This window comes from Bufo gargarizans, chromosome 1, assembly GCF_014858855.1.
Source record: "Bufo gargarizans isolate SCDJY-AF-19 chromosome 1, ASM1485885v1, whole genome shotgun sequence".
NCBI lineage: Eukaryota > Metazoa > Chordata > Amphibia > Anura > Bufonidae > Bufo > Bufo gargarizans.
The window spans coordinates 383,010,302-383,038,075 of NC_058080.1; the positions used below are offsets into that span (position 1 = coordinate 383,010,302).

At 45.2% G+C, this 27,774-nt stretch overlaps 1 protein-coding gene across 3 annotated transcripts; it reads left to right on the forward strand.

Moving 5' to 3' along the window:
• Window positions 1-1,761: 1,761 nt before the first annotated feature.
• Window positions 1,762-25,447, forward strand: MED26 (mediator complex subunit 26). Of its 3 annotated transcripts, none has more exons than XM_044270334.1 (3): window positions 1,762-2,021; window positions 20,352-20,426; window positions 22,427-25,447. In XM_044270334.1, exons 1-3 carry the CDS (start codon window positions 1,950-1,952, stop codon window positions 24,089-24,091), a joined length of 1,812 nt encoding a protein of 603 aa, XP_044126269.1. In that variant the 5' UTR covers window positions 1,762-1,949; the 3' UTR covers window positions 24,092-25,447. The 3 variants fall into 3 exon arrangements, with proteins under 3 accessions (XP_044126269.1, XP_044126279.1, XP_044126288.1); XM_044270344.1 differs by lacking the exon at window positions 1,762-2,021 and adding an exon at window positions 2,035-2,247; XM_044270353.1 differs by lacking the exon at window positions 1,762-2,021 and adding an exon at window positions 8,302-8,884.
• Window positions 25,448-27,774: the final 2,327 nt, after the last annotated feature.

Sequence of the window (27,774 nt, forward strand, 5' to 3'; positions counted from 1 at the left end):
GAAATGGAATGCATGCGGAGTACATTCCATTTTTTGGGCGGAACCATTGAAATGAATGGTTCCGTATACAGAACGCAAAAACGGTCGTGTGAAAGAGGCCTTACATTGTGTGTCAGGACGGATCCGTTTGCTGCAGGCAGCGTTTTGCTGTCCGCCTCCAAAGCGGAATGGAGGCGGAACGGAGCCAAACTGATGCATTCTGGGTGGATCCTTATCATTATGCATTAGGGCAAAACTGATCCGTTTTGGACCGCTTGTGAGTGCCCTGAACGGATCTCACAAACGGAAACCAAAACGCCAGTGTAAAAGTATCCTAAGACAAAGAGGACCTTTCATCTGTTTTACTTATAGGAGTTAAATACCTGTACTTGCTGACGCTGCCACCCTCCCTGGCTGTGACGCTCTCTGCTGTGATTGGATCGCGGCATAGCCAAGGAGAAGGAAACACCCATGAAGAAACCCTGGCGTCTCCTCCTCCCTGTACTGATGCTCAGTATTAACATACTGAGCGCGAAAAACTTCAGGAGGTCGCAGCGGGGAGTAGGGGGTGATGTTTGTTTAAAAAAAAAAAAAAACAGCTGGCAGCATCAGCGGGGGGTACCCCGCAAGTGCAGGTTTTTAGCTCCTATAAGTAAAACAGATGAAAGTTCCTCTTAAATGTCCTTAATATGGTAGTTTTTTTTAAGCCCCATACTGTATGGTCAATAATAGAAAACATATTAAAGCACTGCAGAATATGGTTGCGCTATATAAATAAATATTATTAGTATTATATTATTTATATGGTAAGATGTGACCACTTAGTTATATGACCGAAGTCTGAGGCTGATCATTAGTGTTGGTCTAGAAACTTCAGGCCATGCCGTATGCATGATGAAAGTCTGTACATTTAGACCACATGCACACCATTGTAACCATGTTGTGGTCCGCAGATCCACAAAGCATTGATGCAGTCCGTGTTGCATCCGCATTTTATTTGTGAACCAATTGTTTTTGAGGACTTATTCTGTCTTTTTGCATGGAAGTGTGCTTTCCGCATCTGTATGTCCAAAGATAGAATATATCCTATACTAGGCTGAAAAATGTGGACCACGAACCAATTAAAGTCAATGGGTCTGCAAAAAAGTGGATGGAACACGGACAGCATCCACATTTTGTGGATCTGCGATTTGCAGACCGCAGAACGGATACAGTTGTGTTTGGCGCTATTTTTTTTCACAGCAGGTCTCCATGACAAACCTCTGAGAAAGGGCTTTGAACCTGGCTGTAACATCATGTAGTTGGCATAAAAAATGTTTTTAATGGTTATATATATATATATATATAATTATTATTATTTTTGTCATAGCTTTAACACAACTGGTGTCATATCGTTTAACATATGACTGCTGCCAGCATTGTGTCTGGGCCTGTACGAAAATACAAACCCTCCCCTCCAAAAATAATAATAATAAACATCCTCATCCTCAGAACGCATGTTTACCACTTAACCCCTGACCTCACACGCACGAGAACGCACAGAATACCTAGTAAAAAAGTACCCATAGACCCGGAAAACACACCAATTTACCAAAAGTTAGTCACATGATCTCCTCACGTGACCCGAACCTCGGAGGAACCCATGCACTCTAAGCACTATCCAACTAGCAGTTACATGCTGCTCCAAACACTTCCTGTTGGGGGAGGGGAGATGTGCGTCCTTACGTCCGTACGCGACGTGCGTGCTGCCCAGAGGAATTGTGACGCAAGGACGTCGCCTCAGTGGCGTCACAAAGCGTGCGGCGGCGGATTTCCCGTCGTGCCTCGGGGCTCCCGGTCGCTCCACTCCAGCAGGAGAGACGCGCCTGGGAGTCTCCGGTGTCCTGCGCTCCCGGTGCCCAGGCCACTGTGTCCCTCCCTCCCCGGGAACATGCCGCGCCGCCCTCCGCAGTGATCCCCGGACAGAGGCAATGACAGCGGCTCCGGTATCCCCGCGGGAGATCAGGGAGAGGCTGATGCAGGCCATCGATAAGCACAGCAATGTGAGTGCCGGGGTTGGGGCTTGGAGGCTGTGGGATGTGGCGCTACGGCGGAGGGGCTCACCGGGAGGCTTCGGCTAGCCGTTAGAGCGGCGGGACCGGTGTGGGCTGTCGCGAGCGGCCGTAGGCTCCGGAATGAAGGAGGGCAGCGTGTAGTGTGAGGCGGCCGGGCAGAGTAGTTGCCGCTGTGTGACCGGCGCCGTCCGGTAGGTAGCTGGGACTTTGTACGGTAAGTGGCACTGACAGCCGGCCGTTGATGTGAAGGGGTGACAGGACGGGAGAGACGGGGGTCCCGCGGACGTGTGAGGCTCCGGCCCGGGCACTTGTTGCCTACTCTGTGGGGAGACATGAGGCCCAGGCCCTCAGCAGCACACGCTGTCAGCGCCGGGCTCCAACTTTCAGGAAAGACCGAGGCTTCGGCCTGCTTGTGGCCAGACATAAGCGGCTTGTCCTTGGAGGAGGAGACCAAGAGGTGATGTCACATGCATGCTTCTGAAAGAGGGGCCCCTCCTGGGTATGCAGCATCTGTGGGACCCCCCAAGTGGCCAGACCGCTAACTTTTTTTTCCCCCTTACCACCTGTAAAATGCTGCCCTTACTCAGATGCGACAAGTTGGCCTCAGACACATGGACAGCCGGGGCAGGAGAACACGACCAGTAAGTGGAGCGCAGCTTCTCTTAGGGGACCGCGCGCGACCCCTGTAATCCCGTCCAATCTTGGTGACACCAGACTGTGCAGCCTGCTTGTGTCTGTTTAGTGGGGGCTCGGCTTTACTAGTATTGGGTGGGGAGCGCTGTGTATTGTACATAGGAGCAGATTAACCCAAATACGGCTTATGGATGGACCTGTCATGGCCTGGTTACTTTTAGTATTTGGATGATTCTGGAGCCCTTCCAGTTTCATGGCTGGGTGTTTTTAGCGATGGATGTTCTCGTGGACTTGTCCTGCTGTAACCTTGGAAGGTGGACAATCTGTGGTCATGTGCGGGGACATGAGGCTACCTTGACGTTATGAAATCTGGAGGAGGAACATCCTTCCGTAGTTCACTGTATCCAGCACATCCCAACTTGGAGATCCTGTACTTTACGGGATATTGATATGAAGGGTCCCGGCCCAGAAACATGACCATACCTTTCATGTGAAAATCTTGTCCTGAGAATGCAGTCTTCAGTGCTCTATGGGCAGGATCACTCTGTTTCATGGTCCACCATAATGTCATCCAGGTTCCCCCTATGTCGTTTGATTGTCAGTCCATGAGAGCTGGTAGCGATGCTACATAGGAAGTCAGTTGTCCTGTGCACCGAAAAACCTTATTTGCTTAAAAACAAGAGGATGAGGAGGTGACAGAGCTGACGGGAGCGCGACAACCCTTATTACAAGTCAGTGAGATCCATCAGGCACCATTGGTGTCCATAATCTGATGGCATTTGCTTGATGCTTGCATTTTGTATGCAGGTCTTCACCTTGCCTGGGACATGAGTGACATTCATCGTTGGGCATGGAAGCTGTTCCGTGTGCTTGTGTGTGGCAGCTCCTCAAAAGATAGGACATGTCCTATACATAGCCACAACATGTGGAGCACAGGCCCATTGAAGTCAACGATGTGGTGTGCACATGGGCCGGTAAGCGTGTTTTGCAAATTGGCGCACCGTAAATCACAGTTGTAAGCTTCTTGGTGAAGTTGCTGTTACCTTAGATGACCCTGCGTCTATCGTGGCATGCATTGTAGGGATTGTATTTTTCTTGATGTCACCATGTGGCCACATGGCGATACAGATCGTTGTCTAGCCCTCACTCAAATCTCAACAGTAGTAGCTTTTCTACAGTTAGATGAGCCCCACGTGCCAGGAAGCTGATGTGCCTAGAAGTTTGCTGTGGGCACCTGCTGCAGGATGGTGCCTCTTCTGGGGAGGATAGGTTGCCAGCATGGCACCTAATGGAATATGGCAATTAGGGCTGCAGCTAACGATTATTTGAATAATCGATTAGTTGCCGATTAATTTCTACGATTAATCGGGAAAAACGACAAAATTACAAAACAGAGAGGTTTATATGATCTTACTTGAAAAATTATGTTCCAAGGCCATATTAAAACAAATTGTGGACGACACTATTATGGGGGTTCTGTGGACGACACTATTATGGGGGGTTCTGTGGACGACACTATTATGGGGGATCTGTGGACGACACTATTATGGGGGATCTGTGGACGACACTATTATGGGGGATCTGTGGACGACACTATTATGGGGGATCTGTGGACGACACTATTATGGGGGATCTGTGGACGACACTATTATGGGGGATCTGTGGACGACACTATTATGGGGGATCTGTGGACGACACTATTATGGGGGATCTGTGGACGACACTATTATGGGGGATCTGTGGACGGCGCAGTTATGAAGAGGGGGATCTGTGGACGGCGCAGTTATGGGGGATCTGTGGACGACACTATTATGGGGGATCTGTGGACGGCGCAGTTATGGAGAGGGGGATCTGTGGACGACACTATTATGGGGGATCTGTGGACGGCGCAGTTATGGAGAGGGGGATATGTGCACTGTTAAGATCCCTTTCCTCATAACAGTGCACAGACCCCCCCCCCCTCCTCCCCATAGCAGTGCCATACACAGACCCCCCCCCTCCTCCCCGTAGCAGTGCCATACACAGACCCCCCCCCCCTCCTCCCCATAGCAGTGCCATACACAGACCCCCCCCCCCCTCCTCCCCATAGCAGTGCCATACACAGACCCCCCCTCCTCCCCATAGCAGTGCCATACACAGACCCCCCCTCCTCCCCATAGCAGTGCCATACACAGACCCCCCCCCCTCCTCCCCATAGCAGTGCCATACACAGACCCCCCCCCCCCCCTCCTCCCCATAGCAGTGCCATACACAGACCCCCCCTCTCCTCCCCATAGCAGTGCCATACACAGACCCCCCCCCTCCTCCCCATAGCAGTGCCATACACAGACCCCCCCCTCCTCCCCATAGCAGTGCCATACACAGACCCCCCCTCCTCCCCATAGCAGTGCCATACACAGACCCCCCCTCCTCCCCATAGCAGTGCCATACACAGACCCCCCTTCCCATAGCAGTGCCATACACAGATCCTCCCCCCCCCACCCCCTCCCCATAACAGCCCCGGCCCCGATGCTTGCATCTTTAAGGAGGCGGAGCAGGCGTGTCACGTGAGTGAGTGACGTTACGCCGCCGTCCGCTCTGCCTGGCTGTTACAGGAGCGGGAGCGTCATTGTAAAAAGGTAAAATAAAGATGCAGCGACCGCCCGCCCGCCCGAATAGCAACGAATCGGCGATTATTCGATAACTGGATTCGTCGACAACGAATCCAGTTATCGAATATAATCGATTACATCGATTAATCGTTGCAGCCCTAATGGCAATTTTAATTTTGTCTTGTATTTTTGCAGAATCTGGCAGACATGAAATTGGCGTCATGCTGAGGTTCACTAGGGCCCCATAGACGTCTAGAATTTAAAGGGCTTTATTCAGGCATCCTTCTTTTCAGGGTCTGATGAAGGGTATGCTTTGATAGGGCTGCTGAGAGCCGTAGTATGCAGAGGTCACACTACGGAGTGAAACTACTCTTACCATTTTTGACTGGGGTTTTATTTTTATGTCCGTTCCGGGTTTTTTCACTTCAATGGTGCCACAACAAACGGAAATGACTGTGCATTCCATGTCTGCATGGCCGTTCCACAAAAAATAGAATAAGTCCTATTATTGTCCACATTACGGGCAAGGATAGGTTTGTTCTATTAGGGGCCGGCTGTTCCCTTCCGCAGAATGAACATGACCACAAAGTGCGACGGTTGTGTGCAAGAGCCCTACTTCAAATAGATAATACGTAGGCCTACGTAATGTTAAGGACTTGTTTACATCTGTGTTGGGGCCTCTGTCAGATTCTACCTAAAAGCCTTGTATGCAGGTCTTTGGTAATAAGACAGAATCCTGAATAGAAAATGAACGGATCCCATCGTCAGTGGAGTGTGTTCGGGTGATTTATGTACACGATCTGTTGCTTTCGTAATTTTCATTGTTCTGTTCAGCTAATGGCAGAACAACAAAGAGGTGGGTATTCATGCAGGGAACCACCACTAGTCTAAATAATAGCTCTCCTGTCAGCTTTCCCAACATACAGTCCCATGTAAATAACATCACTCTACTCCCTCCAGGATTGGGTTAATAAGCCAAGTAATCAAGTCCAGTCCATTATAGTGGATCTTCCCTGTACTTTATCACTTGGCTATAACAGCCTGCCTGCATTCTTTGCAGACGCCCTGTACAACATTAACGTCCGCTAGGAGGCCGCTTACTCCGCCAGACTGCACACGTCTCCCTTCAGAGCGGTGTGCCGTATGGTCCGGTGTTCTGCTAGATTCCTATACCTGGCAGAATGCTATACCCGGAAGTGACGCGGCCGCACCGGAATCAGCTGGAGGGTCCACTGGATTTGTAAAAATAATTGCACCATTGTGGGAGAAGCACCTACTTCATTTGCATGCACGAAACCGTACACCACCGTGCGGGTATGTAGATTTTTCAGTGCAAAATGTTCCATCAGATCTCCCTACCCCTGAGTGCGCACGCGTGAACACAATTCAACACATCATCTGGAGCAGTTCAGCCACATAGCAGAGCTGAGTGCAGGATATTTGGGTGGTGGGGTCACCACATAACAGAGCTGAGTGCGCATGCGCGGTGTACGGTTTCGCGCATGCAAGTGAAGTCGGTGCTTCACCCACGGCGTTGCAATTATTCTTACGAATCCAGTGGATCTGCGCTTGCGCAGGTCCACACACACCCTCCTCCAGCTGATTCTGGTGCGGCCGCGTTGCTTACGGCTACCGCATTCTGCCAAGTTATAGGAATCTGGCAGAACACCGGCAGCCTGTCCACATCCACCAATAACAAAGCCCTCTGCTGTAATTTCAGGTACCTGATGAATGTCAGGAAAAGTGTAATGTGTATTAATACGTGTGAGAGTAAAATGGCCTGAACAGGTGTCTAACGCTTGTACTGTTGTCATTACGACCTCTGGTGGTATGTACAGCTGACTGTGATAAGCCAGAGTGACTGTTCTCTTGAAACGGTCACCAGTCAACAGTGTGCTCACTTGACCTTCATGGTACCAGCTTGGTTTACATGGAACCTCCTCAGATGTGGTACCAATAAAGTACCAGGTGGGAAAGCAGGGTAAAGTCCAGCCAGCCCTACTTCATGCAATTACATATACTTGCCATGTGGACTTCAGTCTCTGCCATTGACTCTTTCATGAGAAATGCATTGTATGCGTCAAGATGCATTAAGATGATTCTTATGAGACTTGAAAATCACATCATCCATCTCTCATAAAAATAATTGACAAAAAGGTAATTTGATGCAGTTGGGCCAGTTTTACATGAGCATGTTTGGTCTGGGGAAAAACACTCCGCCTTATTTCCCAGACTGAACCCTGCTCCTCTTGACTGTGGGTCTACTGTACTGTACTCAGGGCAACGTGCGACTATAGTTCAGTAGCCCCACAGACGGTCAGGAGTTCACAGCATATTAAGTCATTAGGGTCAGAGGAGCAGCGTTCAGTCCAGAAATTGTGGTCATCACAGAGTTCCACACGAGCAGCATCCTTCTCTGGTAGGCTGTGCCGGGGGAACAGCCTGCTGGCTCTGTTATGCCGCTAATGCATCGTGCCACTGGAAGTCCGCTCCGGCCCCATTGAATATAATGGGGGCGGGCAGGAGGTTCGGCCGCAGCACGGCAAACATGCTGAGAGGCGGCCGGAATAAAACTACGACTTTATAGTCAATGGGGCTGGAGTTCTCTTAAATTTAAAAACTGCGGAGTGATCCATTTGAACTCTGGATGTTCCAAATGCACTTCACCAATTTAAGAATTCATGGACACGAAACCCATGTAGCTGTTCAACTCCTTACCGTGGAGCCATACAGGCAGTCAGCCCTGTGAGATCTAGGTGTAGGGAGCAGCAGGTGGTACGAGGCCTCTTGTCTCGTGATCGGTGGTAGGAACCCCGCCCATCTTAGTTATCCCTTAGGCCTCATGGGCACGACCATATGTATTTTGCGTTCCACAAAGAAAAGATCGGCAAAAATACAGATGACGTCCGTGTGCATTCCGTATTTTGCGGAGCATAACAGCCGGCCCCTAATAGAACAGTACTATTCTTGTCCGTAATGCGGATAATAATAGGACAAGTTCTTTTTTTTTTTCTTTTTTTGCGGACCCATTGAAATGACACGAAAAGAAAATACGTTTGTGTGCATGAGCCCGTATTCTGTGGCTAGGGGATAGCTTTTACCAACTGGATTACCCCTTTAAAGTTCAATAGTGGCTGTCATTGTCTATTTGCCCCATTGAGCACCTTATAGCCTCATCATTGTCTACTGCAGCCTTGTGCCATTCACACGAGTGCAGTACACTGCCCACCTACCTGTAAGTAGATGGCATGCAGTAAGGGCACATTTTTCCTCAGACTAGTTTGCCACAGAACATCTGTGCCAGTATACAACTAACCCTGCCCCATTAAAGAGTTATGTGATCACTTCTGAAGGGCACAGAGCGCACAATGATTGGTAGGTGGGTCTCACCTGCCCCCTGCTGATCAGAACTTCACTTTGACGTCCTGAGATGGTGATGCTTTAGGGTGATGTCTTGCTTCACTCATGCTGTGTGGTTAGGCAGTAGTTTAATTTTGCTGTTTGGCTCCCTGGAAACCTTTGCCCTGGAATGCAGGACTGCTTGTTGGATCATTTGTTAGGAACTCCAAGTAACCATGCCTCCTGTGTACCAGACACTTCGCCAAGTCACTGCTACACTGAACACACGTGAGTAGTCCATGTCTGCTGCTGGGAACCTCCTGACTTTCTGCCTGTGTACATTTTGCATTTATGGTGTGGGTTTTTCATCTGTAGAGTTGTCGTTTACTTCACGCCTCTTTTGGCGCAGTGCCCAGTTCGGACGAAACGGAAACTGCACCGCAAGCATGTATTAACCAGTCTGTGGGTGCTTGGTTGATGTGCATAGTGCTGGCCGCTAGTCTCTTGAAGTTGTGTGTGATGTCTGTCGCCTGTTTGTTGCTTTTGTCTGCTTTATGAATATTTGGTGCACGTAGAAATATAATAAAACGTTTCAAACCTGGAAATGAGCAGTTTTTTTTTTGTTTTTTTTTTTCTTTTTTCTAAGCTGTGGCTACTAGCCTTACTATCCAGTGACCTGTTCATTTTCCACCAGAGTACCCCCCGCCTTCGACCTCGAAACTTCATAGATTTTATATTGACTGTAGGCATTGCTGGGCTGTGTGTTTGTGTTAATTCTTCAAAAATGGCTGAAGGCAGGTGAGACTTTCCCATGCCATGTTGGCGCTTATTTTTACCAGCGTGGATTCTACTGGGCATCAGAAGGGGACTCCTCCTGCGAGTCTGGCACACTCTGCCCTTCCATTTATGATGTAATTGGTCTGTAATGCCAGATTTCCCCCACAACTTCCTCCAACAATAACTGCTGATCACGAGGCCAGCTTCAGTTGACAGCGGTAGTCTTCAGGAGACAACCTCAATTTCTCTGGTTATGCGAAGGGGGAGGGTATGGAGATCGGAATAATAGTTCGGAGAGGTATGTAATGAATTGTCATCAAATTTTGGACCTATTTAGGTTCCTTCCGTGTGACCTCGTCACAAAACATGACTTGTTCTAACTTTGGCAGCGTTTTGCAGATGGGGGACCCATTGAAGTCCACGATAGGGGTTGCGCACAGCCATGTTTGCAGATCCGTGATTGGCCAAACTAACATGGCCATATGAGTACACCATAAGAGTATTTCTATCTGTACTAGCCATGCAAAGCTATTGGGAGGGAATTTTAATATTGAAGTAGTAAGACCACAGCACCTTTCTTGTAGATCACCGCCGTCTGTATGGGGGCCACATTTCCCAACTGTGGTTCAATAAAAACCGATTTTGGATGCTTAAAATAACGGATCCGTTTTGTGTTTCTGTTCTTCTGATTGATCAGAAAGCTAAAAGCGGATGGGAAGAAGCCCGTACTATGACCCAATGAGCTGTGGCCGGCCTGGACCTCACACGTCAACATATAAATAACTGGTTATCCATGTAAAGTGCCTATTCCTTCAGTTAGGTAATCGTGAGGCAGGCTTTTTTACATGGACTGAAAATGGGGAAGGGAAAATGCCTGTTCCCGATCATTGCCTAGTCCAAGCTTGTGGCTTATCACCCCACCTGCTTGTTTGTAAGGTGATTGCCTCCTCCACGTGGCACCAAAGATCATTGCTTGCCAGTAGCACGTTGCCCTGTGTTAATGGGGAATGTGCTGCCAACAATGTGCAGACTGAATTGGGGGATGAACAATCGTAGCAACCATTCACTTTGAATCGGGCCGCGTAAAGTCGAGCACTTATCTTCACTTGAGGTAAATGCAAATACCACAGATCAATCGTGCACCGATGTGAAGTACTGGCTGGGACCTGTAGTTCCACAGATTCTCCCTCCTCTTTCCAGCTCCTAGAGGCAGTAGGAACTATCTTATCCAGCTCCTCTGAATGTGGAAAATATAACAGGTTTCCAATGGTCACGCATGGGCAAGACACATGCATACAAGGAGCAGCCTGCCTGGTACACTTACCTGGGCTCCTGGGGCATCAGATTGTCAGGTGATTGGGAGCTGAGCTGCAATATGCCTACGTGGCGGACCGCACCTTCTGCTTCTGGCTCCATCCAATGTAATGTTTCCGGCTAATTGGGGCTTAAGGCCGTTGGACCCCACTGATCTGATATTGGTTTTCTGACCAGTTGATATGTTATCGCTATCCAAAAAGTGGACACCTTTGAAGTCAGTCCTACAATTTAGACTAATACAATCAAAACACGCCAATTTACACTGACAAGTGTGTTCACTAGGCCAACAATCGGCCTAAGTATGTTCTGCTAGCGTCGGGCAGAACGTAATGAGTTTGCAACACGCCTAGGATAATCTAGAACAGGGTTTTTCAGACCTACTAACCAGCGAACAAATATTACTGTATAGTGGTTGTATTCCATCCATAGCAGCACCAAATAAATACCACTGCATAGCTCTCATATTACTCCCAGCAGTGCCACTCTGATACCCCCATACTGCAAATATGACACCACCTCGTAGCACCAAATGCTGTAGTGCAGTGTAAAATACCACCCGGTAGCGCAAAGTGCACCTCAGTTGCACTAGACCTATCCATTGAAGTAGAAAATACAGCCCAGCATCATGTAGAACACATGGTCACATCAGAGTCCACACATACATGCCCTGCTGTGAAGTGTAATTGACTTTCTCCCAGCCATGTCCTTGGCATTGTCTTTGAACTTGGCACATGCCCATTCTTGGACACCTTGAGCTCTGCTTACAGCACTTGGTGGCCCCAGATTCCAGCTGAGAACTTGAAACTTGATGCCGCAAGCCATCTCTGGTACTGGAGCTTTGAGGAAACGGGTGGCACAGTTGCAGGAGGAGGAGAGCAGTCAAAGTGAGAGTTCCTTACTGACTGCCCCTACCATTAGCTGCGTGCAACTGCGGTGCAGTGGTATTCTTCTCCTTTTGACAGTAGGATATAATGCATTCCTATCTGCAGGGAACATATTATAGAGCAGGAGGACCTGAGCACATTGATATAAAGTTTTATGGGAAAAGATTATTAAAACTTTCCAAACCACGCGGCCAATAGTCACAGTGCAAAACCATTGTGGTTTTGCAGTCTGGCACACAAGGAGAGATTTATTAAAACTGGTTTAGTTGTCCATAACAACCAATCAGATTCCAGCTTACATTTTTAGAGCTCCTTTGGAGAATGATAGGTGAAATCTGATTGGTTGCTATGGGCAAATAAGGCAATCTCCCTCTGTGTCTTTTTGCGTACAGTCTTTGGTGTTGTTTGGTATACAGTGCTGCCCATAATTATTCATACCCCTGGCAAATTTTAGCTTAAAGTTACTTTTATTTAACCAGCAAGTAATTTTTTGACAGGAAATGACATGGGTGTCTCCCAAAAGATAAGACTATGTACAAGAGGCATTATTGTGGGAAAAAAACATTTCTCAGCTTTATTAACACTGTGGAAAATCTAAGAGGACGTGGTCGGAAGCCAAAAGTGACACCTGTGCTGGCCAGGAGGATAGTTAGAGGTGAAAAAGAATCCAAGGATCACCACCAAGGCCATCCTGGTGAATCAGGGCTTTGCTGGTGGCAATGTCTCAAGGCAGACTCCAACGGACACTGCACACTGCTGGGTTCCACGGATGCAGACCATGCACACAAAAGCTCACTTGGCCTTTGCAAAAGCTCATCTGGACAAAGAAGACTTCTGGTCTTCTGTGTTATGGTCAGATGAAACAAAAAGTAATTGTTTGGTCACAATGATGTTTCCTTCATTTGGCATTAAAAAGGAGAAGCCTTCACCCCAAAGAACACCATCCCCACTGTCAAACATGGTGGTGGGAACCTAATGTTTTGGGGGTGTTTTTCAGCCAATGGACCAGGGAACCTAATCACAGTAAACGGCACCATGACAAAAGAGCAATACATGAGGATTGTCAACGACAACATCAGGCAGTCTGCAGAGAAACTTGGCCTTGGGCACCAGTGGACATTTCAGCATGACAATGACCCAAAACACACAGCAAAAGTGGTGAAGAAATGGTTAGCAGATAACAACATTAACGTTTTGGAGTGGCCCAACCAGAGTCCAGAATCCCATTGAGAATCTGTGGAGGGAGCTAAAGATCAGGGTGATGGCAAGAAGACCCTCCAACCTGGAAGATTTGGAGCTCATTGCTAAAGATGAATGGGCAAAAATACCTGTGCAGACATGCAAAAAGCTGGTCTGCAATTATAGGAAGCGTTTGGTTGCTGTAATGGCCAATAAAGGCTTTTCTATTGATTGAGAAGGGTATGAATAATTTTGGGCTGGACACTTTTTGCTCAAATGTAAATAAAAGCTGAGATGTATTTTTCCACAATAATGCCTCTTGTCCATCGTCTTATTATCTTTTGGGAGACGCCTATGTCGTTTCCCATCAAAAAATTACTTGTTGAATAAAAGTAACGTTAAGTTAAAATTTGCCAGGGGTATGAATAATTATGGGCAGCACTGTATGTGGGTGCAATACAGTAAGGTAGAAGGGGAATTGGTTGGCACTCCTCGTCGATAAAGTGGTGCTCAGTGGTAAATAGTTCAATAGGTCGAATGTCAAAACCACGGCACTCAATTCATTGGTGCAAGTAACAGTGATCGATTTATTCCATCCAAAGTAATGTAAAGACGCTGGCCAACGTTTCGGTCTAACCTAGACCTTGTTCATGGCCTGCTATTCAAAGCATATAACGAGCAAAACTTAACATAGTAACATAAAATTCATTATCCAAACATTATATACATGATGCCATAGAAATACATTGAGGACAAATTGACAACCGTCCCCGGAGCCCATAGTAGGGAATAGTAAGGCCAGATTGCAGAATATCACTAGGAACATAGTAGGTAATGAAATGAAGACCAAACACACCAAATGACCAAAGACATTTGAGTATGTCGATATGTGAAATGTAATACAAGACTAGCCGCTGGTCCTAGTTTATATACTGTAGGCTAAATGTAGGTATGATGTATGGATAAAACATAGCGACCACACCGACTATTAATATTGGATTATCCTTTTGTTTTCAATGTGTTTCTATGGCATCATGAATTATTTTATGTTACTATTCCCTACTATCGTCTCCGGGGACGATTATCAATTTGTCCTCAATGTATTTCTATGGCATCATGTATATAATGTTTGGATAATGAATTTTATGTTACTAATTTTTGCTCGTTATATGCTTTGAAGAGCAGGCCGTGAACAAGGTCTAGGTTAGACCGAAACGTTGGCCAGCGTCTTTACATTACTTTGGATGGAATAAATCGATCACTGTTACTTGCACCAATGATTTGACCTGTGAAGGCTGTCTGTAGTTAACGATTTCTATGGGGTTGGTCTGACTTGTAGGTCACCACTAGTGTTCAGCAAACTTGCAATTTTGCAAGTTCAGCGTTTAGGTTATCCAAGAATCCTGTAATGGATTCTGTTACCACGGACCATAACGGAATTCTATGACTGCATGCTCCACGGAGGCATTCTGTCATAATTAAAGTCTATGGCCAGCATATCGGGTCCGTTCATAACGGATGCAGAAGGTTGTATTATTGTGTTTTTTTTTTTTTTGTTTTTGTTTTTTTAATGGCATGATTTATTTTACCATAGTTTGTATTTGAAAACGGGGAGAAAAATTTATTTGAGGTGAAATTGCAAAAAAATAAAATTCTACCAAGTTTTTGGGGGTTTTATTTTTGCAGCCTTCCCTGTGCACTAAAAATAACATGACTACCTTATTCTGTGGGTCAGTACAGTTACGGCAATACCAAATTTATGTATTTTTTGTGTCTTGCTACTTTTCCAAAAGTTTTTTTTTTTTTAAACTTTTCTTTGCAAAGCATATTCTTATAGCCCATAACTTTATAATTTTATTTATTATATTTCTGTCTAAGAGCTGTGTGAGGGCTTGATTTTGTGGGATGGACTTTAGTTTTTAATTAGACCATTATTATTTTTTTTTTTTCTCTTTATCCAAATTTTGTGTGTAGGGGAGACAAGGTGACTAATGGCATACACCACACAGTTTATATTAGGATATGCCATAAATGTGCTTTCTAACACTGGGACCCGCTGTAAATAGAGGGCATGCGCCCACACATCCTCTCCATTCACTGCTTTGGGACTTCAGGAAAAGCTGAGCAGGTGCTTTTCTGTTTTCAGACATCTCATATGGGCTGGCTACACATGGACCACATTCCCATTTTTGACTGGTATGGGTCTCAAAGGTGGGACCCGCAACTATTGTACATTTATAGCATACCCTATTAATATGCTTTAAAGGCACCTGTCGGCAGATTTGTACCTATGAAACTGGCTGACCTGGTACATGTGCGCTTGGCAGCGGAAGGAATCTGTGTTGGTCCCATGTTCATATTGGTGAGAAAAATAAAGTTTTAATGTATGCAAATGAGGCTCTAGGAGCAATGGAGGCGTTGCCGGTACACCTAGAGACTCTGCTCTTGCTGCACCTTGACAGGGCTAGGTGTGGTGTCATCTCTGCCTGACCCTGTCAAAGTGGAGAGGGCGCAGCAATTGTAGAGAGAGCTGAGCCTCTAGGTGTATTGGCAATGCTCCCATTGTTCCTACAGTCTCACCTGCATACATTAAAACATCATATTTCTCAGCAATGCAGGCACATATGAACATGGGACCAACATGGATGTCTTCACATGCTAAATGCACATGTAACAGGTCAGCCAGTGTCATAGGTACAAATCTGCTGACAGATGCCCTTTAATTGTCCCAGATGGGAAAACCCTTTTTAGGGGTTCATGCACACGAATGTGCTCTGGCCGGGCCCGTATCTTAGCCCTCAAACATGGCACCGGCTGTTTGTGCACCACATCCCGGATGCGGAACCATTCACTTAATTGGGTCTGCAATCCGGAAGGTGCAGAATAGAAGCGTTACGGAACGCTTCCGTTTGTTTTCACTCTGTGCCACCGCACCACAAAAAAATAGAACTTGCTCCTTTTACTTTTTATTTTATTTATTTTGTTGTGCCAATGGTTCACGGACCTATTCAAGTTGAATGGATCTGCATACATCTGTTTTAACCACAAGGATAGTCTACGTGCATTGGGGGCCATAATGCATAAGCCTTAAAGGGAATGTCATCAGAAAAGGACCTATTGTTTAAATCGTGTTTTTATGTTTAACATATTTTAAAGAATTTTCGGTGGTTATTTTTAATTCTCCATGTCAATATACGGTATAGATTTCAACATAAAACTAAACATAAAATCCTGCAGTTTTTGCACTGGCCATTAAGAATAATTGGCGCCACTTCTTGGTTTGTACAGATCACTTTACTGCAGTTACCTGCTTATCTGTACACAGAGGTGGTATCGTTACAGGCAGGATTAGAATGCCAGGTAAGCCAGAATCCACCATTCACAATAGCGGATTGTCAAATCTTATCTATTCTTTCCTTGTACAATGACCTCTGCACTGGTCATAGAGCATGTCTAGAAAACTGTCCCATGTAAGTCAATGAGGTCCTCTCCTGACCATTGTCTATGGCCCATGGGGCTGCTGTAAAGCAATTTTCTTTATACTTTCTAACTGCTAATCGGAATAGCTCAGGCAAGATGACCGCCCCCGTAATCGTGTTCAGGAAATAGATTTTAAAAAAATCACGTCAGAAAATAGAGATTGAGTCTATTGGACTTGAGTCATGGATAGATGTTAGTTTATGGGGATAAAGAGCTATTTTTCTCATTTCAGACCACTCTTAGGCCTCTTGCACACAAACGTGTGGGGCAGTCACTTTAATGGGTCTGCGATCCGGCCTTTCTGCAAAAAGATAAGACATGTTCTATCTTTTTGCGGAACGGAAGTGCGGGATGAAACCCCATGGAAGCACTCCGTAGTGCTTCCGTAGGGTTTCGTTCCCTGCTTCCGTTCCGCATCTGCAGACCCAGTGAAGTGAATGGGTCCGCATCCGTGATGCGGAATGCACACGGAATGGTGCCTGTGTATTGCGGATCCACAAATGCCACAGAGCACACACTCTTACCAGTAAAATGCTGTTTTAAGGATTTTTACATTTTCATAATGTTACCTAGCCGTGCTATAAATCAGTCCTCCATACTTTACACTTTATTTACATGCATGTCTACTGTATAGACTTGAAGTATGTTTCTTTCTGTAAGTGTATCTCCTGATGGGATTTTGTGGCTTCGGGCCCTCTAGTGACATTGTCATTCTTCAGGTTGTCACCCTTTCTTGCGGGTTCTAGTAGGTTTTCCCCCGTCCTCATCAGTCGATGTTGGGTTGTTGGTACGAGCTGTTCACTGATGCCCGTGCCCAGCTGTGTGGCAGGGTTTGCAGACTGCATGTACAGGAGGCGGTAGCGGGCTGTTCTCCTTCTGGGGAGTCATGTCTGTAGGGTCCTCGTAGTGTCTGCAGGACATGAGTAGCGTCCCTGCTCTGTGTGCTAATCACTTATAACCTGACCCGCGCTCCTATGAATAGCATTCAGCTCACTATTTATAGAGGACGGACCCAGGGCATGATGGGACAGCAGGCCCTGCACTGTAAACAGACTAAGTGCAGTGTCCTGAGTAGGATTAACCATATCCTTCCCTGGCATTATACCGGGTGGTATATGGGTAATGCACAGCATTAGTTACACATCCGCATGTAATCCATTTTTTCAGCAGACAGGCTGCTTCGAACGATTTGGTGCCCTCTGTAAACGAAGAAAATCTTAAGTGTCCAGCGGGCTCATGTGACAGAACCTTCCTGTGGCACAGAAATAAAAAAAAAAAATTTTATATCTTTGCCAAATTACTCCAAATTAGTAGACCTGCCGACATGTTTTAATAGATGTATTTTCTCAGAACTGGGCATTTTGTTCCTGTTATCGCTCCCAAACCTTTATGAAGAGATTGACCTCTGGACGTTACCAATTTCCCTTGACAAAGGAGCAGTCGGTACTGACTGGGCTGTGTGAGACTGTATGGATGTCCCTCCAACTGGTATCGCCCAGTTGCCAGTTTATTCATATAATTCTAGTAGTAAGGGTGCTGTCACACGTTCAGGCTTTTTGATGCCAAAATTGGTTGTGGATCATAACAGAGAAAGTATAAAGGATGGATACAACTTCTGGCTACAAAAACTGCATAAAAAACCTGATTGTGTGGCAGCACCCTTATAGAGGGACGGATGGTCTTAGAAAGGTGCTATAGAACTGTTAAATTATGGGGAACACAGAGGTTCCCTTTAGCTTTGTGCCTAATTTCACTGGAAACACTTCTCACTTGTTAGAATTTGTTAGTAGTTTTAATGGAAATCGGTCAGCAGTTTTGTCCATGTAAAACTGCTTGCAGCACTGGGTGAAGGATGAGGACGAGCAGTACAAAGGTAGTTTCTGTACAGTTTATATTATCCGTGGTAATGTGAATATGATCAGTTATTCTGCCAGTGCACTGGAGGCGGAGCTTCACTGTGCAGTGCCCTGTGCTACAGCCGTCAGTCAGAGAAAACGAGCACTTGATTTTGACTCTTCGCCTCCAGGGCACTCGTAGGAAAAGAACCTGGCAGAATAATTTCATATTCACATTACTGCTGATGAGAAAAGCTCCATATGTTCTGCTTCTCCCCAACCCCTATGTAGTGACCATGCAAAACTGTCTTTAAAATGTTTGGATTACAGCTACAGCCCTGCTCCTCTCCTGATCTAACTAGGGCAGATGCACAGGAGTGTAGCTGCAGCGTTCTGCATTACTGTACACTCGGGGCTCCAGATGGCGACAAGCGGTCGCCAATGCGCCTACAAATTTGCCGATGGCGACAAGACTTTTTAGTCTGCGCAGCCTAGTATCAGTTAAAGAACATGGCATGATCCATGTTCTCTTCACTAGCACAGTGGAGCCACACTAGCACAGCCACGGCCACAATGGGGAAATAGCGGGGAGGAGCTGTGGCCACTGTACCACCAATGAATGTAAAACATATTAAGGACGCTACTGAAGCCCTGGCTGCCATGGTAAGCTCCCAGCTGCTGTGTGTACTATGCACAGGGCAGCAGGGTGAGTGTGAAGTCCTAGTCACCCTAATACAGCTCTATCGGGGTGAATAGGACAAGGGATGAAAAGATCCAGGTTATAGCCCCTAAGGGGGGAAATGGTTATTAAATAAAAAGATAAAATAAAATACTAAAAGTTTAAAAAGCCCCATTTCCCAATTGTACATAAAAAATTTACAAAGAATAAAAAAATATATATTTCCGCTCTGGTGAAGGTTGTAACAGGGGAAAAAAAACTCAAAACCGTGCAATTCGCCATTTTTAGTCACCTTGTCCCCCAAAAGATGTCACTGGATGTGAGAGGTACTGGTATGTAGTGGTGGCTCACTACTGTGACCTGTGTCTTATCTTCTGTCAAGTGCTTTTTTTTTTTATTATATGCATTTAAAATTTTGGCAACTAAAAAATTGAATTTGGCTCCTAAATTTTTTAGTTTAGGAGCCAATGGCTCCTGGTTATATTTTTTTTAGTCTGGAGCTCTGACACCGTCAGTGGAGAATGCAGGCAGTGCCGCTCTCTGCCCGATACTCTGTAACTGAGACATGTTCGGAGATGTCAGTACTGGCGGTTACACAGCAGTGATAGTTGGGGCTGGAAGCCTTTGTATATTACACATGGCCATCTTTAGTGAAATGCGCTGATGCTCATTTCAGGGGGACCAGAGGAGTGAAGATGGGGATATGTCCAGGTTCACCCCTGAACCTGGACAACCCGTTTAATCCTACTAGAAGGTTATGGATAAATGTACACCTTGGTTTTACCAATTGGGGTGGTGTGTTTTTGCAAAGTCTGACACTGTCAAGTCACTGCTGCCAGTGTCACCCACCCAACTAGGAGCACACAGTTGTACCCCTATTCGTAAACTTCTTGCAGCAATAGAGGAATAGCAAACCATAGTCACAGGAGAAGATGCTCCAGAATTATGAGGAGTCTCTGGAGAGGTGACGGGCTCTCTTTTTTTTTTTTTTTTTTTTTTTTTTTTTTTTTTTTTTTTTTTAAAGGAAATATGTCTACAACCCCTTAAGGACTGGGACATGGCGACCGATCTGAGCCCCACAATTTCACTGTGCAGATTCTGGTCACTGCTGGGGAGTGTCAGCACATGAGCCCACTCCATACATTCCCTGCATGCTAATGCTGTACGGCATTAGGTGTCAAGGGGTTAAACATGGTGCAGGCGAAGCTGAGTAGATTGATATATAGTTGTGGGAATGGCTTCAGTATAACTTGTAACTTATAGTAAGTATGTATGCGCAGGCAAATCGCCCACTGGACTCCTAATCCCAGAATGAGAAGATATTTCAATGAATAAGGTAGTTTCCTGAATCTTTTCCCATAAAACTATATATCAATCTGCTCAGCTCCTCCTGCTCTGGTTTCCAGTATGTTAAATGGCATTTTTAATGGAACATGAATGTGCTGATCGGCGCTAGTAATGGGAAGGAATACCTTTACGCTGCGGGTTTGCCAAACATACATCCGCGCAGAAAATCTGCTTGTAATCTACACTGTGTGCATAAGTACCCTAAGGGATTTTACTTTTTAAAATCTGTGGATTGATGTCAGACTTTTTCTCTGCAGATTCTTAACATGGTGGCTGTGTTAGAAGTGATCTCCAGCTTGGAGAAGTTTCCTATTACCAAAGAGGCACTGGAGGTAGGTGTGGCGTTTTTGGCATTTGTGGTACTCCAAATTACACACCCAAGTTTCATCCCTTACTTGCATGTGTGAGCAATTGTGACCACTTACCTTCATATTAAGAAAGGGTCAGCTGACTATTGAATGACCTCCCAGCAATACCCCGATGGCAGACATGTAGGAAAGCATGCAAGTCTTTAGAATAGGTAACTTGTAGGCTTCAGCGACTCAAGCTTCAGATTCAGTCGATTTCTTCATACTTCGGTTTTAGAGCTGTCAGACCTGTCTCCATACAGCATTAAAATGTATTGCCCCCGTGTAGGCAAAATTCACTCCACCCGATGTTGCGTGAGACTTTGGTGAATTAATTTGATACTCCTTTCTGAAATTTAAAATTCAGAATCTGAAGTCGGGTTTGCTACCTCGGTACCAAATGTTATTAAAGATGCAGAAATGAATACCAAATTAATACACTGAAATCCTGCATGACTTTGGAAGAAATACATTTCAGCGCTGAACGGAGACCGCATTAAGGCCTCTTTCACACTTGTGTTGTCCGGATCCGGCGTGTACTCCATTTGCCGGAATTACACGCCGGATCCGGAAAAACGCAAGTGTACTGAAAGCATTTGAAGACGGATCCGTAAGATTTCTGCCTGCTGTGAGTTAATGAAAGAAATGTTAACATTCAGAGGATGGTGAGAATGTTAGGAGCCAGCGGAATTTTGGTGCAGACACTGCACCAAAATTTCACTGACTGTCGTGTTAGGCCTGCTTCCCATTGTTTCCAATGGGAGACAACGTTTAAGATCATAGGGCGGCAGTTTAAAGCCGCGACCAAGGAGGCACTTGCAGCTTCAGGTGGCGGCTGTCCACACACCTGAAGCCACAAGTGAGTCCTCAGCCTCTAAGGTTAAAAACTGCAGCGATTTCTGGTGCGCTATATGCAACAGATTTTGACAAGCCCTTAGTTTATTTTCTTATTTGGCAGATAAGTTACAAATGTTCAAGCAAAAGAAACTGTTCTGTGAGCCTGATGCTGCAGCATCAGAACAATTACAGAAATTACTGCAACAAATGTTAACCTACCCCTTATGGTGTATTGGTTGGGTCCCGTATATTAGTTTTTCCTGACCAGTAGTATTATGCCTGAGCTCGACACGGCTGATTACCTTTCTTTGTGCGGTGGTCCAGCATCCATAGCCAGAAATGGGAGGACATTTTAAAGCACAAACTTGCGTTTTTTGTTTTGTTTTTCTAGTGCAATAGGACATCCAGAGTAATGTAGGAAATTCCAGAAATGATCCCATAGAACACAGTGCTGGACAGGCATGCAATATGTGTAAACGTCAGGTGTGAATGTGGACCAAGGCTTGCCAACATTCTAGTCTCTGAATGGGAACGTTTCCTTTACTGAAAGCAAGTAGTGATCTCAAAAATGTAGAGGAATTTGGAAGTTGCAGAGCTTTTCTGCATTTATTGGTACACTAGGTGTTCCTCCAGTTCAGTTTCCCTGGCCAATCTGACTGGGAGTGTAGGGATTTGGGTTTAGTGCTGGGCTGTATAGCTGCTGAGTAGGGATGAGCGAACTTCTGTTTCAAGGTCAGCGTACAAGGTTGGGGTTATCTAAGAATTCCGTTATGGATTCCGCTACCACAGACCATAACCTATGGTGGTAAGTATCCATAACGGGATTCTTAGATAACCCAAACATTGTACGCCAAACTTCAAACACAAGTTCGCTCATCCCTACTGTTGAGGCAACTATACAAAACCTTGAGTGCCATGCATGGACCTACTCTAGTCACTAGGACCCATGCACAAGTCCCTGGGCATTGTACCAAGGTTATTAGGGCATGTTTAAAGCCCAGCGTGTATCCTGAGCCTTTCCACACCTGATATCAGATTCGGTGGGAACATTGAATTGGAGGGACACTTTAAGGGTTTTTCATTTAAATGCACTTGCACATTTAACATGGTTGGAGATTCTAATGTGTGTTTCCTTATTTATTATACAGGAAACAAGATTAGGAAAATTAATCAATGATGTTCGGAAAAAGACCAGCAATGAGGAGCTTGCCAAGCGTGCAAAGAAACTGCTGCGTAGCTGGCAAAAGCTCATCGAGCCCGTACAACAGAATGAGCAATCTGCCAGGGGCACTCCAAATCCACCTGGTTCTGCCAATGGAGGTGGTACCCACAACTGTAAGGGAGAGACGACCCCAGCTGTACTGTTGAGTGGAAAACCTGTTCAGGACTTCAAAATCCGGAATGATATCCAGAAGGCACATTCTCCCAAGACTGAAAAGTTGGTTAACAGAAAGAGGAAGGGAGATGTTCGAGAAGGTACCCAGGGGCCAGCTAACAAAGTGGCCAAACCTAGTCATGAGCTGTTTCCAAACTCCTCACCTCTACCTACAAATGGAATTGGTGGAAGTCCCCCTGAAAGTTTGCCTGGTGCACTTGATGGCAGCTTACAGACTAACCGCCTGGAGACTGAGAATGATAAGCATAGCAAGATCCCTGTAAATGCTGTCCGGCCTCACACCAACTCCCCTGGACTTGTAAAACCCCCAAGCACTTCCTCTTTGTTGAAAGCGGCCGTCCTGCAGCAGCACAGTGTAGCGCTAGAAGATGCCCAGTCTCATCAGCCACGTAGTCCCCGCTGTTCCTCTTTCAGCCCTCGTGGCACTAGAGCAGAGCTAGTGGCACGGCAGCACACCACATATGCACCAAAGGGTTCTGCGCCCAGCCCCTCTCAAAGGCTGCCTGGTGTGGACACTGCACATGCACCCTCTTATCAATCCCCTGGGCACCCTGCTACACCTCCTGCCATAGCAAAAAGACTTGAATCTCCCAAAAGCGAAATGGCAAACTCTTCACCTCACAGATCAGTGGAGCAGCCACTCCCTGCTGACTGGCACCAGCAGTCTCCCAGGATAACGCAACAGCACACGTCAAGGAGCAGTCAACCGTATATAGACCCTCAAACACCACACAGTGGCTTTTCACCAGAGCCCTCCAAAATGGACAGCGATGATGCTACATCTGGCTCAGATAGTCGAAAGAAAAAGAAATCTCGTAATCGGGGTGAGCAAGAAGGGTATTGTACAGATGGGACTAGCAAACAGACACGAGTAAAAAAGGATCGGAAGTTAAAATTTGATTTCATGACTGGGCAAATAAAACCCTTGACACACAAAGATCCAGCTCAGAATGAAAGTTCAGCCCCCTCAGAACAGCACAGGACTGAGACCGACAAACAGGACCCCAAACTCTGTCTGCCAAGTCCTTTTGAGCAGACAAACTGGAAGGAATTGTCTCGAAATGAGATCATCCAGTCCTATCTCAATCGGCAGAGCAGCTTGTTGTCTTCCTCTGGTGTACAGACGCAGAGTGCACATTACTATATGTCTGAATATTTAAAACAGGAGGAATGCACTAAGCGAGAAGCTAGAAAAACTCATGTTTTAGTGCCACTTGCCCTCCCTAGTGACCTGCCTGGAAAAAACAGGGAAGTAACTAGTGCGGACGTAGAAAGACTACATGATCAACATTGGCCTGGTGTCAATGGCTGTCATGATACACAGGGCAATTGGTATGATTGGACGCAGTGCATCTCCTTGGATCCACATGGTGATGATGGTAGATTAAACATCTTGCCTTATGTCTGCCTCGACTGAGCACCTGTCCCAAATCTGCTTTCTCATATCTGCGGTTGTCACTGCAAACCACGGGTCGCTTGGCGACCACTGCTCAACATGGAAGATTTAAGTGAGAGAGGAGTTCCCTGTTTCAAGGGATGTGGAGGGTGGGGTAGTAGAGCACCTGGAAGAGGAGAAGCTTTGTGTCCACTACATCCTGGGAATTACCTTTCCCTGCCGGAGCTCCCCCATGAGTCTGCCGCACCCGTTCTTTTGTGCTAAATGCTGCTACCGGTTTACTAAAAGGATTAAAGAAGAGGGTCAAGAAATGCAATCGAAGGGTGTGCAAAGGGGGGCTAAGTTTGGAGTTTTGAAACTCCTATAGCTTGGCTGTATAGTTGGCTGTAATAAAAGAAAAAAAATCTGTGAAAAATTCAAGTGTTAAGTTCAAATCTACCCTTTCAAATGCAAAAAAGTGGATTTTCCGGTATCTGATAAAGGGCTGGAATAAAAAAAAAAAATTATATATATATATATGTGAGACAGGTACCTAAAACTTATGTGAAAGAGGATTTAATTAAGTTGAGAGTAAGTTACCTTAACAGAGTATGCATTTATTTATTTGAATTTTTCCTTTGTTTTTTTTCCTTTTTTAGATTTTATTTCCACTTAAAAAAAATATATATAATTGACAGTAAACGTCTCAAGTAGAGGCGCACATTGAAGTGTGCGATTCCAAGCATCACAACTGGTCCCTGTGTCATGGGCAGGGAAAGAGTCTTAAAATCATTCCCCCCGCTACGTTTTACCTTTTTTCTGTAAAGATGATTTGCGTTAACATCCCACAAGCCTCTGTAATTGTGAGAAACCAATCCCAAAGCTGCTGCTAACCACTGTGTTCAGAATCCCAATACTGAATTGGATTTGGTATTGACCTTGTGTTTTTTTTAAAAAGCAAATTTTATTACTTTATTTTCATTGATTTCAGGTCCTAACCTGTCACGTCAGTTCTTCAAATGACCCTCACCTCCAAAACTTCAAGGTGATGGATGGTGCTACTAGCTTCCAAATTATTCAGACACAATACAGAGAGGGCCGGCTTGTATGCTGGGAAGATAAAAACCACACACACTTAAACATACTTGCTATCATTCCTTTAGATGTAACCTGCCTTACGGGATCTCCATGATAAAAACGTGATCTTTTTCTTTTCTTTTTTTCTTTTTGCAAAAAATAAAACAAAAAGAAAAGAAACAAAAGCCTTAGTTGAATGTACAGTAAGACTTCTGTGTTTCTGATATGCAGAAGAGGGCAACTTTGCTAACTTTGGTCCTATCAGTGGACAAATTGTGATATAAATGTGGAAACCATAATAAAAAAAAAATACAAATTGTGTACAGTTTGGTGTTATTTAAGAGGGGGGTTTAAATTGAATTGCTTAAAGAAGAACTCCCGCAAACAATGTTGCTAGAAAGGTGTAAAATGTAATATTCTCATCAGTGTCTGTATTTGTGAGTTATAACCTCCCTTCTGATCCTCAGCTGTGTCATGTGACCAACGATCAGGCTCCAACTGACACGGCATCTTATTTGTGCACAAGAAGTCAGTTTCTCTATGTATTCCTATGGGAGCCTTAATGTCAGTCTCATAGGAGCGAATAGAGAAGTAACTGACTTCCTGTCCTGTCAATTGGACATCAGAGATTTGGTCACATGACACAGCAGAGGATCAGAAGGGAGGTTATAACTCACAAACACAGTCACTGATGAGAAGATTACATTCACTACAGATTACATCAGGCACCTTTCTAACAGGTCAGAGAATATATATTTTTGTGGGAGTTCTACTTTAACGGAGTCCCTGTGTTGGCTTTAAGTCCATAACTTTGTTCTAAATGGGTTCATGGTAGGAATGGTCACCAAGGTTTACAAAGCGTACTGCAAAAAGAGGGATGAAAATGCTGTATCAACTGTATACTCAAAGAATAATTACTTTGAGGCCACACAGCTGATCCAGATGCTGCATTAAAAAAAACTGCAGGAAAGCTTTTGAAATTTTATACGGGGGATTACTCGTGTGGATTTCACCCTTCTCAATGGAGAGGGTGAAATCTACTGGCTTTTCTGCAGCAAAAACCATGTAATGCGTGATTTTTAATTTTTTTTTTCTCTTCCCGCTGGAGTTTCCATCAGATGTCTCTGCCGTTACTATAGTAAAGATTGTTGCTTCTCGGGCAGTAGACGTGGAAAGGATGCATTTCTGGTCAAAATAGAAACCTAAATCCCAGCACATGCTCCTCTGCCATGACATGCTTTCATTTAGAGCATTAACATCCAGTAATAGAAGTCCACAGGTTGAATTGTAAAGATAAGAGCACTTTCACACAATCCGTGTTTGATCAGTGACTATGAGCCAAAACCAGAGTGGAGCCTCGAAAGATCTGCACCTGGTGTGCTGGACTATGTGAAAGAGCCATAAGTGGCACTGCTGGATGGCAGATGTCCACCGTACCACAGGTGATCGTCTTAGGAGGGGATGGCTGTTTGCAATGGCTGTAATAGAGGTGGAAGTAATAAATGACCACATACAGGTAAGTTACAAAACTGTTTAATACAATGTAATGGTCAGTATGCTGCTGCCACAGCCCTATGAGAGAGACCTAAGGGCCCTCTCATATTCTGGTTCCTGGGTTTTCTATGTATGGATCCAGAAGACTTCTCTGTGTAGTAGTACCATTTTAGTGTCCCCTCCTCTCCTTCGTTGTGTTTTCTGCTCAATTATTATGTATTTTAAATATATATTATATAGATTTTGTGAGGAGGAGGTTAGCAACAATGTTTGGTGGGCTTGTGTTTATATGGTTCTTTGCATGCTGGATTGTCTCCCCCACATACAAGAAGGCTGCATGGCACTTGCTGACCTCTGTGGACTCAGAGGTATAATACAATGTATGCAGGTTGTAAAGGCTATCCCCTTTTGATTACTTTTTAAGCATTGCATTCAACATCGACTGTGGAATATCTCATTTCTACAAGAAGCTATGAAAGTTTTTCTCTGAATTTTTAAATGCCTTCAGTGTCTGCCTGGACCAATTTCTTTTAAATGTCCAGCTTTCTTATTGCAAGTCAATGAGGGGTTATTAAAGGCTATGGACACCTTCCAAGAATTTTATTTTTAGTTTACTCATTTTGGGTAAAAGAAAAAGTTACCCCCCTTACTACCTTTTACTTTCAGTGTACTTCAAAAGTAGATCCACATTGTACACGGATCACCTAATGAGCCCAGATTTCCCTGTCAAATCCAGGGCGCTCAGTGGTTATACGAGAGATGGCTGGTACATAACGGAGGAGGAACAGCATGGCACTCGCCAGTCTGTAACACGAGGTTTCCTTTATTTCGTTGTTTAAAACATGTCAGTATAGCGAGGTGGATGCAAACATGGCTCCAGATGACAGACTGTCTTGTGCCATGCACTTTCTTCCTGTAACTGGAGTTCCATCTTCATACAACAGTTTATTTTTAACATGAAATAAATATATTAGAATAATCGGCCGTTCCCTTGACCTTCATAAAAGGAAATATTCATAAACATATACTCAAATCATTCTCCTTATAAACCCAGTTCCAGTGACATTTATCAATCCAATATGAACATGTGCTGGGTTGCCCTTTGGGTGCATGGACAAATCACTACGTAGATCATGTATTTCACAAAAAAAATG